Below are 17,713 nucleotides of genomic sequence, written 5' to 3'. Positions count from 1 at the left end.
AAAAGAGATGCAGGTACTTCAGTTGAATTGCGAGTTTACAAAACTTTGAAAAGCTTAAGTGATTTCTTAGAAAGTATGGGGAAAAATATAAATTCCTATGACCTTCCAAAAATTACTACTTATATTGATACTGTAGATAATGAATGGTCTAGAGAAATACAAGATGAGATGTCAATAGAAATACCTGAGGAAGATCATAATGCAGAGTTAAAATTGAATGATGAACAACACAAAGCTTATTCAATGATCTTGAGTTGCATACAGAAAGGAGAAGGTGGAGTTTTTTTCATAGATGGACCGGGCGGAACTGGAAAGACATTCTTATATTGTGCATTATTAGCTAATCTCAGACTAAGAAATCAAATAGCTCTTGCAACTGCAACATCTGGAGTTGCTGCTGGAATAATGCCCGGAGGAAGAACAGCTCATTCACGTTTCAAAATACCAATAAATGCTGATGAATCAAGTGAGTGCTCAGTTTCGAAACAGAGTGCAACAGCAGAGTTATTACGTAAGGCACAATTAATTTTATGGGATGAAGCACCTATGGCAAAAAAGTGGGCAATTGAAAATGTGAATAAGTTATTACAGGATGTAATGGGGAATGGTAAGGATTTTGGTGGAAAAGTGATAGTATTCGGAGGAGATTTCAGGCAAGTACTACCAGTTGTGCCTAAAGCTACAATTGCACAGACAATTTCTGCAAGTTTAGTTAAGTCATACTTGTGGCCAAAAATGAAAAAGTTCAAATTGTCCAGAAACATGAGAACGAAGAATGATCCAGAATTTAGCAAATTCTTACTGAGAGTTGGAAATGGTGAGGAGCCGACTGATACAGAAGGTAATATCAAAATCCCAGATGAAATGATTATTAAGTATGATAATGAAGAAAGTTCCATCAAAAGACTTATTGAAGCCATTTTCCCGAGTTTAGAAAATAATGCAGACTCTCCACAGTACATGACAAATCGAGCAATATGAACGCCTAAAAATGAGAATGTGGATAGGCTTAATGATCAGTTGATATCTATGTTTCCAGGAGATGCAAAAGTTTTCAGTAGTTTTGATGAAGCTATTGATGAGACAAATGCATATTATGAAGTAGATTTCTTGAACTCTTTGACTCCTAATGGATTACCTCCGCATAAGTTAGTCTTGAAGAAAAATTGTCCAATAATTCTTCTAAGGAATTTGGATCCATCAAATGGATTATGCAATGGCACAAGAATGGTATGTCGAGAATTCAAAGGTAATGTAATTAACGCAGAGATAATGTTTGGACAACATATGGGAAAACATGTCTTTATACCAAGAATTCCTCTTTCACCGGCTGAAAATGAAGGATATCCATTTCAATTTAGACGGAAACAATTTCCTATAAGGCTTTGTTTTGCCATGACAATAAATAAAGCTCAAGGACAAACTATACCAAATGTCGGTGTTTACTTGCCATCTCCGGTATTTTCACATGGGCAATTATATGTTGCTCTTTCTCGAGGAACTTCAATGTCTACTACTAAAGTATTGATTAAGCCAGACACAACAAGAGCAAACATGTCGACGAAGAATATTGTGTACAGACAAGTTTTAACTACAGGTACAAATTTAATTAAAACAATATTTTATAGTATGTTTTAAGTCGATGATAATAACAAGCATTTCCATGATTACCAGATCATCAAATGCATGAAGAGGATTGAGTGTGAGTATTTTCTAAATATTCTGGCAGCATTCTGAGAGATGTATGTTATGGGTTAGTTTATTTGCCTCCTTGCTTAATTATTTATTTCACTTTCCAAATATTTTGATAGATTTTGAAATCATGTTGCAGCTAGCTTAATATTGTGATATGAAGGAGTTAGTAATTTTTGTAAGCAATCTGTGAGAAACACTTCTTTGTAAAAAAAAAAGAACTTGGCAACCATTTTAGATAAGCTTGTAGATCTTTTAAGATAGGTTTTTTTTATATCCTTTTTTGTCTATGTTCTATAGGTTATGTAATTATCCAAATAGATATGATTAATAAATGAGCGAGGGGCCTAACTAATCCATTTTGTTGGGGTTTTCATAAAAAAGACATGTAATCTAATAGATTGATCAACAACTCTAAGCTTGTCAAACCATATAAGATATAACCCTTCAAATATTTAATAATCCTGTATATTATAAATCAAATGTATATCGCCGGGAGAAATGGTAGATGAATGCGTAAGAATTAGCAGGAGCTTACTTGTATCCGACGTCCAGGCGCTTCAGAAGGTAGCAACAGTTGATACCGATGTTCATCATGTACCATTCAGCTGCGATGCCCAAGTGGCGCATTTCTTCGAACATGTAGAGTGCAATGGTGTACAGCTATCTTTCTTGGACATGTCGCTCAACATATTTGTTGTAGATCTTCAAAATGCTGCTCAAACATTTGATGAGAGAAGATCAGGAGAACCAAAGAGATTGTTGTTCAAGTCTTTTTCTGAGTCTTTTGCCAGAATCTGCAGCCACCCTGTCGACCAATTACAGGAGAAGCAATGTTTTTATTTTTTTTGTTTTTTTGTTGAAGCGTTGGAGAAAGAATGTTAATTCAAAATATTGTCCATTTTAGATCCTTATCGGTGTATAAGTGTATTGTTCAATTTTCCTTTCTTTATTAAAATTGCATTTTGGTATACGTTCCACAAAATTAATGCACCTTCTTAATTTGAATTATTTACAAGTTTTTTAACTAATATAATTCTATTAAATGTTTACGAAAACAATATGTGAAACAATATAAAGGACAAAATATAATAATTACATTTATATTTATAATTTACAGAATATTAAATGTATATAAATATTTTTTATTTTATATTAAAAATGTAGTATGACAATAGGGAAATTTGCCGTAAAATACATTAAATTTTCAACAAATTCTGATTTTTCCTATGACCTTTAAAATTTGAAAAAAAAAAAACACAACCTTTTGATTTTTTCTCACAGTTATAAAATACTCTCAAATAGAAACTATTTTAGGACTTTTCACTTAAATTTTTTTATACCTATAATTTTTCAAATTTTAAATGTCATGGAAAAAATCATAATTTGTTGAAAGTTCGTGTATTTTACGACAAATATCTATATGATAATATTGGGGGAAGGGAGAGACCATTATTATTATTATTATTATTATTATTATTATTATTATTATTATTATTATTATTATTAATGAGATCGGAATTCTAGAATATTACGGAAATCTTTATACTGAAAAATAGGTAGATGATAAGTGTTAAACCAAGTTTTTTTTTTTGGAGGCGGAAGTGTTAAACCAAGTAATGAATCTTTTTTTTTTTCCATCAATTCATATGGTTTATTTAAATTTGCTTATTTTAATTTTGAATTATGACTATGGTATAAAATAATATATTTATGAATATTAATAATTATATAATTATCTATGGAAGAGCCACGAATTTGGAACTTTGGATGTGCAAAAATAAGGTTTGAATTAAATATATGTATATGATATTCACTCTAATTTGTATATTTTAAATTGTATATATCCGTATATATTTGTATATATCAAAATCTTTATCCTAATAAAAGAATAAATATTATCATACGTTATGTTCTAACTAAACTCTAAATATAAATATAAATATAAATTAATTAAAGTTCTAATTCTACTCCAATTCAAATCCTATCTATCATCTAAAGTTCTAATTCTTCTCCAACAAAAATCCTATCTATCATCTATATTAAATATCATATAAATACCACCAATGAGAACATTAGAAGTACAAAAATATTGCAACAAATTACGACTGCCAAAGAACGCATCCCTGCCATCCTCAGCCGGAATCCTCCGACGACCGAGTGCCCCTCCAACAACAGTACACATATTTTGCTCGTGTTTTCGTTTATCTCTCTCGAACGCTTTTATTTTCCCTAAAGATGCGTATTTGTTAGAATATTTATTGTGTTTAACTTGAAGCTTGTTTAGGTCTGGGACATTAGAGTTGTTTCATATTTTACTTGGGACATCATTACAGATCCATATATTATAGTGTTAGAGAACTTGTTCATAACAAGAAACATAATCTGCCGAAGAAATTGGTTTTGATGTACCCTCAGGAAAAACTTGGTTTTGTTGTTTGATAAATTCTTCATGTTATTGTTTAGCAGACTTTGGAATAAATTTAGTGGGTTATAAATTTCATAATATATATATACTTCGGTTATTTAATTTAGTTGTTAGAATTTAGATGAATGCTACACAGATTTTATATAAACATACGTCAAGTAATCATGATACACAGAGTAAATATATATATTAATAATATATTAAATATTGAATCACAAAAAAATCACATATAGTTATTATATATAATAATTATTAGTATTATTTTACTTGTAAATAATTATGCATTGAGTCGTCATATAATTTTATAGTATATTTCAATATAGTTCTTAATATACTTGTTCCTCGTCGTCTTCTTTAATCTAACAAGTCTTTGTGAATTAAATGAAATGTAAAGAGAAGAAAGCATTACAAAGTTAAACAATTATAAATTTATAGCGCTATTTGCATATTACTTGAAGATTTCATTATTATTTTTAATTGCAGAAATTATGTCGTCGATCGATTCAACACAAACAGTAAGAAGTTTAGATACAAATCAAAGGTTCTCCTCAATACGATTGAAAGTTCTACGAATTGGACATGAAATAGTTTGTGGAATTAACTTAAGTACAAGGGTGAAGAAATTGATACTTATGGACAACGAGGTGAGTCTTATACAAAAATTTAAACTTACAAATATATTTCAAATGAATGTTTACATTTATGAACTTTGCAGGGTGTCCAAATTGGAGCAATAATGTTCAATGGAGATATAGATAATTTTGTCCGAAAATTTGAGGTGGATAAAACCTATTTAATCTCTAATGGAGAGGTTAGACAAGTTGATGGGCGATATCCTAGCATACATCCTGAAAAAGAATTGATTCTCAAAAAGTACACTGTTGTGACCGAAACATTTGATAGTATTGATACGAAGATACAATACAATTTTGTTGAGTTCAAGGATATAGAATCAAAGTTTGACAAAAAAGAAGATTTCGGTAAGAGCATATATTTCAACATCTATATTTCAATTTTATTATTACTAATTAGAACATATATTTCATGTATATCATTTACATCTGTATATATACTGAGCAGATGTCTTTGGAACTTTGGTACGAGTTGAAAATATTAAAATGGTACCAATGAAAACAACATCGGGTGCACATTCAAAAACTGTGAGAGACATAACTATCGTAAACAAAGAGTAAGTAATTTGTTTTTTATATGATGTCATTATTTGTTCATTTTTTTAATAAAATTCATAATTATTTAATCACTTTTAATTATTTTTAATGATACAGGAATCAATTTATGGAAATCAGTCTTTGGGAAGATATGGCCATAAATGAAGGAGATAAGCTACAAAAAGTTTTAGAGCAAAATCCAATTATTGTCATCACAAATGTCGCTGCAAAAAAGTTTTTAGGTAAATCATGCACAACTAAAATTTTAATTTATATATTACCACCATTAATAACAAATTACATTTAATTTATATATATATTAGAACCATAAATAACAAAATACATTACATGTCAGGTGCTTTGCAATTGCAAAGTACAGTGAGATCCGTATTACAAACTTCACCAGAATGTCCAGAGATTAAACATATGGAGCAAAGGTATGGAATAAATAATGGAAACTATTCTTTTAATTATTTATTTTATATTTTATTAATATAGTAATCCAATCAATCATTTAACTTGTCTTATTCTTATGTCGTGAATGCAGATCCTATGAAACTTATGATCCATTAAGGATAACAACATCAAAAATGATTCAAAAAATGACAAATGCAAAGGAAGTGATGTTGAAAGACCTTAAAGAAAATCAGCATATGCTGGTGAAGGTACTACATAACAAATTGAACATGCATTCCCTATTCTCCTTCGCAGAATAATCTTTGCAAATGATTAGTTTCTTATTTCTTTTATTTTTCGTTTATCTATACTTACATATTAATTGAGATTTATTATTTAATTTATCACAATTTTCTATTTTGATCTTTCAGGAATCTTACTATTGTTTTATGGGAATAGTTCAAGAGGTCGAAACTAAATCAATATGGTATAATTCCTGTAAAACGTGCTCAACATCATGCCCAAAGAATGCTGAAACTACAATATGCAAAAAATGCAATGAGGAGGTTGTTGAGACAACACCGAGGTAAAGACAATAGTACAAACACATAAAAATTTAATACAAAAATACATGTCATTAATATTAATATTTTTAACATACAATTCCAGGTTTAGAATAACCTTAAATGTCATACAAGGAGATTATGATGCAAATATTACAATGTTCGATGAGGTTGCAGCAGTATATGTAGGATGCTCGGTGGATGAGTATATTTCATCAATCAGTCACGTAAGTTTTAATTTTTTTCATCAATAGTCTTTGTCAAAATAACAAGTGCTATCAATTTTTAAGAAATTTACTCATGATGATAATTTAAATATCTAATTTCCCAGGATGAAAACGATTTTGCATACTATAGACGTCTGGCCGCTCCAAATTCAATAGAAATACGGTTTATGACTACTATAAAGCATGCAAAACTTGATGATAGGGGAAAGCTAAATCTTATATCAAGTGCAATCCAGAAGATAGAATGTGACCCGATGAATGCTGTAATGAAGTCGATGGTAACATCAATTGAAGAAACAAAAGATCATGAAGAAGGAAGGAAAGAAATAGTTAAGAAGGCACCCAAGACAAAACAAAAAAAGGGAAAGAAAAAAATAGGCAAGAAGGCCATGTCAAATGAAGTGGGAGAAATCAAAACAACAACTAAAAAGACCAAGCAAACTGGAGCGGTGGAGTTACAAGTGCAGCCTCATGAAGTGCAAGGAAGGGGAAAACGAAAAATCACAAAAAAAGTTCTTCATGATTATATTGACATTACAAGCGATGAAGATGAAGATGATGATGATTGCACATTGAATAATTTTATCTCTGAAAGCAAAAATAAGAGAAAGAAATTTTCTCCACCCATCAAAGTCAAAGTAGAGAAGATTTGATGTTAATTTAGATTCACATTTTTAGACTAATTAGTAGTTGACGTATTTGCTTTTACTTTTTAATTTTTTACATACAAGCAATATTTGACTTTTTTAAATTAAATAGCTATATCAAATTTTATTCACAATCATTTTTATAATTATATTTTGAGTATTGCATTAAATATGATGTTAACTTTTAGCATAATATTATACTATCAAGCATAACACGTGCAACGCACGTTTCCTCTACTAGTATAATTAAAAGAGTGGGTTATTACATACTCCTCCGTCTCAACTATCTTAAGACCTTTCGTCTCAGCTAACCATAGGAATCATAATTGCAAAAAATAAAAAAATAAAAAATCATTCAATAATATAGTGAGCTGGCAAAACAAAAGAAAAACTCGCGAACAATTGGAAACTCCAAATTGATACTAAGAAATCACGTTTAGTAAGCTAGGCAAGAACAGTGATGAAGAAATATACAGAAACACGATACTAAGAAACCACGTTTAGTAAGCTAGGCAAGAACAATGATGAAGAAATATACAGAAACATTATGCTCTTCAACAACAAGATAATCTAAGCAAACTAAGGCCATAAAAACAAGAAGATAATATTAAGATCGTGTATGCGCTTCCGGGCAGCTTGATCAAGTTCGGCTACGAACGAAATATAAAAATTTTCAGAACTCTTTTGAGAGTGGTTTTTTTAGTTGGGAAAATCGATGTTTGATTTTCTGCAACTCTGCATGTGCTTGTTTCATGTTGATTCTATCTCCGGGAGAGTCGGCAGAGCATTTCAAAGCCAATTCGAGTATGGATGATACACACTTCATATTCTTGTCAATCATTTCTTCCTCCAAATTCATGACTAAGTTGGCATCTATCACTTCATCTGAAAGTGAGAGTTCTACCCATCTCTTTAAGCTCATATCTCTGCAAAACATTTCATCAGTAGGCCTTTTTCTTGTAAAAGTTTCAATCAACATCACCCCGTAGCTATACACATCACACCTTGTTGAAACTAGCCCTTCCAAGCCATACTCTGGAACAACAAAAATCATCATTTATGCAGTAAGGAAGACACAATAATTAATTGATTGAAAGTGAAGTGCAATCAATATATTTAGAGAAACTTCACCTGGAGCGATGTAACCCAATGTTGCTAGCGTGTTGGTTAACACAAAGCTATCTCCACCGCATAACAACTTCGCTATCCCAAAGTCGCTTACATGGGCAACCATGTCTTCATCTAACAACACATTACTAGGCTTCAAGTCGCTGTGGACAATGGGCATTGAATAACCGTGGTGAAGATACTCCAAAGCAGATGCAACATCAATCATTATATTCAATCTTTCCATCATATTCAAGCAATAGTTGTGGGAATATAACCATTTTTCAAGGTTTCCCTTCGGCATATATTCAAGTACTAATGCCTTGAACTCTTCATTCGAGCAACTGCTTATGATGCTTGTCAGATTCCTGTGTCGAATGCTACGTAGTATCTCACATTCGACATCAAATATTCTTGAAATACCTTCTAGCTGCATATTGAACACCTTGACAACGATATCCTTCCCATTGTTAAGAATTCCTTTATAAACAGAGCAAGAACTCCCAGTGCCAAGTAAATTGCTTTCATCGAATCTTCCCGTTGCTTGCAGCAGTTCATAATAAGAGATTCTTCCCCCCACAGTGAATATCAACACATCAACTTCTCTAGTCGTCTTATCTTTTCGTTTGTTTCTGACAATTATAAAGGCCAAAGAAACAACTGAGATGAAAGCCACAACCCCGAAAATAATAAATGAAGCTCGCTCCACTTTATTTCTCTTTGATCTGTGCTTAGAAATTGAAGAGCAAATTTGGACATGGAAATTGGGGATTCCACACAATGCCTCATTACCCTCAAAAGAATCCGTAGAGAAGTTTCGAAAAGAACCTCCATTAGGAATTTCTCCACTTAAACTATTGAAAGAGACATTGAAGTAGTCGAGGTGTTGAAGTGCTTCTAAAGACTTTGGAATTGAACCGGAGAGGTTGTTGTACGACAAGTCGAGATCTACCAAACTGATCATGCTTCCCATAGACACAGGAATAGAACCTTCTAGTCTATTATTTGCCAAAGACAAATTAACCAAATTCTGTAACTTCCCAATAGTGCTAGGAATTGACCCTGACAACTGATTCATTGCTAAATTTATATAGATCGCTGCTCCTAAGTTACTTATCTCTTGTGGTAAGAACCCATTTAATGAATTCGAGGACAAGTCTAGAGAGTTCAAATCTTTTAGGCCCCATAAGCTTGAAGGTATGCTTGAATTTAACATGTTGGAGTCTAGATAAAGAATTCTTACAGAAGAGACATTTCCTAGACATTTAGGAATTGGGCCTGAAAATTGATTCTGGCTCATAATTAAAGTATTGAGGCTGAATAGATCACATATAGCATGTGGTATTGAGCCTCCCAACATGTTATCAGACAAATCTAATCCTTGAAGTTCATGCAAATGTCTAATAGTTGGTGGAATATTACCAGATAGCTCATTGGCTTGCAAAGCCAATATAATCAAACTGCTTAAATTGCCTATTTCAACAGGAATGTTGTCACCGAATTTGCAGTTGTAGGCATAGAATGTTTCGAGTGAGGAAGATAAGTTCCCGACAGAAGCTGGAATGACACCATTTAGAGGATTATCATGAATTGTCAAATGAGTTAGAGACCTGCAATTTGTCAATGAAGTAATGAAGGAAGAAGATGGTGCCTGGGTAAGAATATTGTTGCTGAACAGATCAAGTCTTTGAAGAAGTCTTAGGTTGCCGAGATGAGTAGGTATATAACCACTGAATTTGTTTTGATAAAGTGAGAGAATTGTGAGTTGAGAACAGTTAGAGATGGAGTTGGGTATTGTTCCACTCATGGAATTTCTGCCTAGAAGAAGTTGTTCAAGAAAGGGAGAGGCATGGCATAAATGGGTTGGAAGAACCCCTGGCAGAGCATTGCCGACAAGTGAAAGAATCCGAAGAGTTGAAATGTTAAAGAGCTCATGTGGAATTGAACCACTCAAGCTGTTCAAGTCCAGTGCTAATGTCTCCAAATGGTAAAGTTGGCCAAATTCAGTGGGAATAAGCCCTGCAGAATATGAGATTTCAAAAACACATATTGTAGCTAAACAGACCAATTTACATGAAAATTACTCTGTTGTACCTGTAAAATGGTTTTCCGAGAGGGATAACTCTGTTAGCATGGTAATATTCCCGACATCCCTTGAAAGGTTCCCCGTGAATTTGTTACGCGCTAGTGCTAAGGTTTGCAGAGAAGACATATTCATGAAAATATTGAAATCAATTGAGCCCGCAATCTCATTCCCTTCAGCACCAAAAGTAACCAGACTCTGAAGATGGCCAATCTCATGTGGTAGTATTCCTGGCAAAAAAAGTGTCATAAAACTAATCAAATCTCATTTACACAAATTTATGTGATAAGAACTTGAACCATACCCTTCAAATTGTTACCACCAAGAGCTAACACCCAAAGAGATGTTAAGTAGCCGATTTCTGAAGGTATCTCCCCACTCAAAGAGTTGTATGCGAGGCTCAACAGCTCAAGCCGTGAACATTGGGACAGATTTGTGGGAATCGCACCACTCAGCCGATTTCTAGAAAGACGAATGAGAGCAAGAAATGGAAGATTACGACACATGTCTGTCGGAAGACTTCCACTCAGTTCATTGTATCTCAATGTTATAACTACAAGGGTCGAGATGTTGAATATGGCTGATGGTATAGCACCCGATAAATGATTGGATTCAACATACAGAGTTTGTAGACTTTGAAGTCTCCCAAACTCTTTTGGAATTTCTCCACTTAGAGAATTGTAAGATAAGTCAAGCAATTGTAGGTTTGTGAGGTTTGAGAGCGATTTTGGGATGGAACCTATGAAGCTGTTGTTGCGTAAAGACAAGTACTCTAGTTTTGGTAACTGACCCAACATCGGAGGGATGTCTCCGGTGAAGTTGTTGAGTCGGAAAGATATGAACTTCAAACGGCGAAGGAGAGACAGTTGGTGTGGCAAATCTCCATAGAAATGGTTGTTGGAGAGGTCGAGGGAGACGAGGAAGGAGAGGCGTCCGAGCTGTGGTGGAATGGTGGCGGAGAGAGCCATGTTGGAGAGATTCAAGGCAGCTACTCTTGGGTGGCGTAAGCTGCAAGTGACGCCAATCCAGCTGCAGACGGAGGTGGAGTTGGTCCAATTAGTTGCAAGTAAAAGAGATGTATGTTTGAGTGAAAGAAGGGCAGTTTGATCAGTTGCAAGGCTCAGAGGTTGTTTGGATTTGGCTTCAGAAGAAAGCATTGGGAAGGTTATGGTAATTAGGAATGCATATGGCAAAATGCAATAAAGCTTTCTCTCCATGGCTGCAAATTGTGATAAGTCCCTAATAACTGCAACGATCATATATACACAAATATTACAAGACTTGCTTGACTTGAGAGTTTTCCATACCTACTCTCTCGCAGTGATCCATACAAATGTCGACCCCAGTCACTTAATGAGACTGAGATATACGAACACCACTTGCAATATCACACAGCCTGGCGGAGCCACATGGAGACACCCAAATTTTGTCTTGATGGTTGTACAGCATGAACTGAGAAGCAGTTGCCTCCTAGCCTTGATGGTTGTAGCAGACTTACCTCAAGTTGATTCACTTACATATTACCTTGAAAAACATCTTTCCTTACCACTATATTAATTAATGGGTCCACTAGATTTAAGGCAATATCACACAGCCTGGCGGAGCCACGTGGAGACATCCAAATTTTGTCTTATAAAAGTTGATTTACTTGTTATGTCCCCGCATATATATTTAATTTAATGTTGATTTTGTTATTTAAAATTATATAATCTATGAAAATATTATTCGTTATTATTACTATTACATTTTTCTTTTAATAAAAAATGTCTAAAATGTACGGAATGCCCCAAATTTGTTTTTGCAGTGTATTGAAACTATATAATTTATGAAAATGTTGTGTGATATTATTACTATTATGCTTGTATTTTAATAAAAAAATATCTAAAATTAATATACAAAATGCCCCCAAAAAAAAACCGTACAAATTTAGCCCCCCTCAACTAAATTCCTGGCTCCGCCGCCGACACAGGGCTACCGTGGAATAAGGAGAAAAACTAGGAAGTGAGTGATTGTAGATCTATTGAAATAAAATTTGAAATTCATTTTCTTGGCTAAGGGTTCCAACAATGCCCTTGCTCGACTTTTACTTAAAAACTCAACTTGAGCATAAATCAACTTAAAAATATTTTTCTTCCATAAATTAGTAGGACTTTAGTATATGAATTAAAACATATAATCAAACAATTATATGCATATAATAACACTTGTAGAGAAATAATTAATGAGAAATTTAATTAATTAAATCACAATCCAAATTAACTAGTCATTGGTTCAATTAATCTATACCTATTATAAAAGAGCCTTGTTTTACAAAATTTGATTTGCCTAATACGTCCCTATTTTTTAATTTATTTTTAAGGAGAATAATGTAATATCATATTATTATTATTCATCATATTATTATTATTATTCTAATATTTTTTATTTACTTGATTATTATTATTATAATCATGAACATAAAAGAATTCAACTCCCATCACAATTCTAAACAACAATACAAAGGATATTTCACTTAAAACTATTCATCCAATTAATTAATTCGCAATTCGATATGAAGTTTTTATAACATATATACCAAACAAGTATCGATGAATTCTTAAAGTATTTATACTGATTTTCTAGCATGTTAATTTAAGTTCTATTTTACTCCTACTAAAATTCTACTATTTAATAACATGCCAAGCTCAAATCAAATAATTAATAAATACAATTAATTGGATCTTGATTACTTTGATATTGTTTTAAGATCATATTTCAATTTATATACTATAGATTATATAGATGTTATAACCCCTTGCAATATCCATTTCTTCTTAGGGTTTGAAATGGATTAGATTTGTATTTAAAAAAAATGATTTTGGATTAATATTTTGTATTTTTGTTAATTATGTTAGTATTATTTATTAAATTATAGATTTTTTTAGCTTCTACTGGAAACAAGCTAATTGTGTGATTTTTATTATCAGTGAATTTTCATTCTTTTTTATATAGTAAGAACATAGACTCGATAGTTTGAATCAGTTATCAACATGCCATCCAAACCAGTAACTACCAATAATATATATATGTGAAAATGTGTGATTCAAATGTTGCACTTTGGTGAGGTTTTGCTCCATTAGATCAAATAATTAAATTTAAGTAAAAATTAATTTCACAAGCTTTATTTAGTTTAAAGATTTGTTAAAATATTTTATAGATATCTGTAAGTTATATCAAAATATTGACACTCATTCCAATGCATATGAGGTGAAGTATAAAATAAGTATGCACGACTATTATGATAAAATTACTTAGCAACATTTGTGCATTAATTCATCAAGTAATCATACTAATTTTTTTTTTCAACTTTCAGTTTTCAGATTAAATTAATTCATTTGTTTGACAATCTTTTGTGTGGAGTTTTATGCATTAATTTTTAGCATACATATCTAATTCTTTCAAATAATTAAGAGCTTTTATGATTCATTGAGTGAGTATGAATAGCTAGGAGTTTTCTGAATGTTACGTTTAGGAGACCCTTGCTACATTATGAATCCATCAAATTATAAGAATATTCATGGAATTAGATAGGAATATTTGTAAGAATATGTGTGATACTGGTTAGAAAGTGGCTAGACATATAATTCTTATAGTGTAAAGGGGTGTTTACTATTAAGGGTTGACTTAATGGACAAAAATAGAATGTCAACCCATATTTATTAAGATGAATTCAAATTTTGAGATATCTCGAGACCCTTAATGATTTCTATAGTTTAAGATAATATGCTTGATTTTTATCCAATTGAAAGGGGAATGGAGAAATTCTATTAATGAGGATGAAAATTCTCAATCATGAAAAGTTAATGCCTTTTAAATTATATATTACGCTTATTATTTACATAATTCTTTGAGGATATTGATATTGGTCCATTAGCTTGTGATTTAATTAAATATAATCAAAATAACCATGATAAAAAATCTACATTGTACATGTATGCTTGCTTTTATGAGACATAGAGCTGTATAGTTGTAGGCTGTGAAATTTAAATTGAAGGATTATCTGATCAAGAGTTCTTTAGAGAAACTCGACCTTATCTATGCAAAAATCTCAAGAAACTCATCTATAGAGTTCTGTATAGTTATTGTTATTGTTATTTAAATGGTTCTTGTCATGAAGAAATATTTATTCCTAAATTATTCGGGTCAGAGGATAGTAAAAGGGTCTTAAAGATGGATTAACTTGTTCTTGTTTTTTTTTTTTTTTTTTTTTGAGAATGAAATTGCTCTTGTTCAATTAGGCTGCGTTTAATATTATTATCCCTCCATTTTTGGAGGGATAATATTATCCATCGTTGAAGTGAAACTAAGGAAGGAAAAATGGTGAGCAACTCTTTTATGTCAAATGCTGGAAAAGAAATGAGACATTTAAACGCATAAATTTTTGTCATCCATCATTTTCCATGGATAAATTTATCCATCAAAGTAAACGCAACCTTACTAAACGAAAGAGTAAAAAAAATGAAAATAAGTTAAGAAAAAAATAGACATGGTTGTGGAACTTGTGATGAGAAAAAAAAAATTGATACACATTTTAATATTCGTACAATTTCATCTTGGTGGATAGGTCATTGTACGATACTTAAGATTTGACATGTAATAAGAGAATAGATTGTGTGTCTAAAAATATATAATGTAGAAAACAAAAATATTTAGGATTAAGTATAAAACTCAGTCAAGAGCTTTAAGATGCAATCAATGCAAGTGTGAAGATAAGCATAAAACACTATAAGAATAATATGATGTTAAAAGGCATGTAGAGGGCTATATAAGATGGGAGCAAAACAACTTTTTTGCCTCGATTAGAAAATAAATATGTACATTTTCTTCCTAATCTTACTTATCAGATCAATTATATTATAATATATTATCATTATAACTACAATACAATTTTGATGGTCAAAATTATACACATATATAAGATTGAGGTGGTCTCCTAAGTCCTATGCAACTGATTGCATGGTGCAACCGAATTGTACAGGACCCAAAACCTTATCCATATAGAGTATCCTGACCCATATAGATGTAGTAATTTCATATCAATTTGTTAGGTATCTTCGCCTTGCTGGGATTACTCCTCTTGTTTCCCGAACCTCCGGTCCGTCTCACTTCGTGCTCAGGCACTTCTTCTTCTTCTTATTCTTCTGTTCTTCTCTTCACAGCACCTCCTTCCTTCCTTCTTCTGATTTGCACAGGATAAACAAGAAAGGAGTAAAAAGATACAATGAAAGAAAAATAAGAAATAAAGGAGTTAGGGTTTCAGCCAAGGGAAAAGGTGTCCTCGGGACACAGGGGCTCAGATTTTCCCCTTAAACTCGGCAATCCTTCCGGCAGCTTAACAATCAAGGCCAAAGTGGACAATCGGAGTAGCTTCTCAGATCTCAACAGAACCACCAACAGCAGGAGCCAAGTTCAGGACTCCGGCGGCTCAGATCTACTAAGGTAACCACCAAACAGGGCTCCGATGGTCTGGAAAGCCCGGTGATACCACCACCCAAGCAGGGAATCCCGTATTATCAAAGAATCAACCACAAAGGAATAGCAGAGCCTTACTATCTTTGATAATGCGTTATCCCAGCATGAGAGAGTATCAGGGATATAAGGAGAGCAGCAGCAACGGTAGGGAGGGGCGCCATTGAAGGCGGTGAAGTAACCAAGGCAGGAGGGCGGTGGAAAGGGGAGAAAAACGAAGAGACAGAGAGAGAGAGAGGATCGGATTTAGGGTTAGAGTTGAAGCGGCGCGGATGAAAGAAATGAGAGAGAGAGTGGGGACGCGGAGGGGTATATCTGAGTGGGGAGTGGGCTAGGGTTTGGAAATGGGCCAGAGACAGGAGAGTGGGCTCGGGTACTGGGCCTTAAAGAAAAGCCCAGACAAAAAAGAAAAAAAGAAGAGGAGAGGGAATGAGAAATGGGCCAACCTCACATATCCACCTTTGGCACATTGATCATTCTGCTACCAGGGAAGGGCCAGCCTTTGAGTTTGGAGTTTGTCATCACAGCCCACATTTTTACCATCATCCTATCACAAAGACAAGATAATAGAGGGTGAGAACAATATTATACATATTAATCTCAATCTCAACAACAGAGACCAACCCAAGGGAAATCACCATTTCTCAAACCCAGAGGGTTATCATTGAAGACTCAGCAGACCACACACAAAATAGAACACTCATATTCAACACACATACAGAGAGAGAAGACACAAGACAAGACACAGGACAACAGAACAAAACAGGGCTCACAACAGACCAAACATGCAGAGCAAAAGAAAACATGCAGAGCATACAAACACATGACAGAGCAGGGCTTACAGACTCAACACATGCAGCAAGCAACAAAGGAAATAACAGAAACAAGCAGCCACAAAGGCTGAACTTGACACAAAAAACACAGAGGGATCAACCAGGCCCAATGTTCAAGGTCCTTTTGCAAGATTCCAGCTTTGCAACTGGTAGGCACTTAGTGCCCATATCTGCAGGATTGAACTCAGAGGGAATCTTGTTCAGAATAACATCTCCCCTTTCTACAACATCTCTGATGAAATGATACTTGACATCAATATGTTTAGTTCTATCATGGAAAACAGGATTTTTGCACAGTTGTATAGCAGACTGACTATCAGAGAAAATCACAGGTTTATCATCAACAAAATTAATATCAGAGAGCACACCATTTAACCATATTGCTTCTTTCACAGCTTCAGTAGCAGCTATATATTCAGATTCAGTAGTAGATATGGCTACAATTCCTTGTAACTGAGACTTCCAACTAATGCAAGCATCACATAAAGTGAACACATATGAGGTGGAAGACTTCCTACTATCTCTGTCATTAGCAAAATTGGAATCCACATAACCCACACATTTCACATCATTTTTAGACTTAGAGAAAAGCAGACCATGTTTCATAGTAGATTTCAGATATCTAAATAGCCATTTCATAGCTTCCCAATGAGGGAGACCAGGATTTGACATGTACCTGCTTAAACAAGAAACAGCATAAGCAATATCAGGCCTAGTGCTAATCATCAAGCACATGACAGAACCTATAGCATTAGCATATGGAATGTTTCTCATTTCTTCAAGATCAGTGTCAGAGGTGGGACATTGCTTCTTACTAAGCTCAAAATGGGATCCAAGAGGCACACTGACAGGATTGCAATCAAACATGTTGAACTTATGCAAGACTTGATTCACATACTCAGATTGATGTAGCAAAAGGGTGCAGTTCTCCCTATCTCTTTCTATGCTCATGCCTAGGATTTTCTTGGCATCACCTAGGTCTTTCATGTCAAACATATCACAAAGGCATTTTTGAACATGTTGTATAGTTTTCAAGCAAGGACCAAGAATAAGCATGTCA

General features: G+C 33.3%; 3 protein-coding genes and 1 long non-coding RNA gene across 4 annotated transcripts in view; 2 read left to right on the top strand and 2 right to left on the bottom strand.

Annotated features, from left to right (window-relative positions):
• Positions 1–17,713, bottom strand: part of LOC131015234 (probable glycosyltransferase At3g07620) — a 1,181,237-nt gene that overhangs the window by 740,336 nt on the left and 423,188 nt on the right. The gene's annotated exons all lie outside the window — the stretch shown is intronic.
• On the top strand, positions 3,795–5,182 carry LOC131015315 (uncharacterized). Its single transcript, XR_009098494.1, has 3 exons — positions 3,795–3,869; positions 4,604–4,764; positions 4,836–5,182. It is a non-coding gene; the product is annotated as an uncharacterized LOC131015315 (long non-coding RNA).
• On the top strand, positions 5,239–6,005 carry LOC131019118 (replication protein A 70 kDa DNA-binding subunit D-like). Its single transcript, XM_057947802.1, has 4 exons — positions 5,239–5,309; positions 5,407–5,531; positions 5,645–5,726; positions 5,837–6,005. The coding sequence occupies exons 1-4, from the start codon at positions 5,239–5,241 to the stop codon at positions 6,003–6,005; spliced, it is 447 nt and encodes a 148-aa protein (XP_057803785.1).
• On the bottom strand, positions 8,080–11,529 carry LOC131019117 (receptor kinase-like protein Xa21). The gene is made up of 3 exons (XM_057947801.1): positions 10,617–11,529; positions 10,324–10,542; positions 8,080–10,248 (listed from the first exon to the last, which is right to left on the bottom strand). Exons 1-3 carry the CDS (start codon positions 11,527–11,529, stop codon positions 8,180–8,182), a joined length of 3,201 nt encoding a protein of 1,066 aa, XP_057803784.1. The 3' UTR covers positions 8,080–8,179.

This window comes from Salvia miltiorrhiza, chromosome 3, assembly GCF_028751815.1.
Source record: "Salvia miltiorrhiza cultivar Shanhuang (shh) chromosome 3, IMPLAD_Smil_shh, whole genome shotgun sequence".
In the NCBI taxonomy this organism is placed as follows: Eukaryota; Viridiplantae; Streptophyta; class Magnoliopsida; order Lamiales; family Lamiaceae; genus Salvia; species Salvia miltiorrhiza.
This window is presented reverse-complemented; position numbering and strand designations above follow the sequence as displayed.

Coding starts and splice junctions, on each gene's coding strand:
- LOC131019118 (XM_057947802.1), top strand. CDS start 5,239: ATGGTACCAATGAAAACAACATCGGGTGCACATTCAAAAACTGTGAGA. Junction 5,310..5,406: donor ATAACTATCGTAAACAAAGA/GTAAGTAATTTG, acceptor TTAATGATACAG/GAATCAATTTATGGAAATCA. Junction 5,727..5,836: donor ATTAAACATATGGAGCAAAG/GTATGGAATAAA, acceptor TCGTGAATGCAG/ATCCTATGAAACTTATGATC.
- LOC131019117 (XM_057947801.1), bottom strand. CDS start 11,529: ATGGAGAGAAAGCTTTATTGCATTTTGCCATATGCATTCCTAATTACC. Junction 10,543..10,616: donor TGGTGGTAACAATTTGAAGG/GTATGGTTCAAG, acceptor TTTTTTTGCCAG/GAATACTACCACATGAGATT. Junction 10,249..10,323: donor CTCGGAAAACCATTTTACAG/GTACAACAGAGT, acceptor CATATTCTGCAG/GGCTTATTCCCACTGAATTT.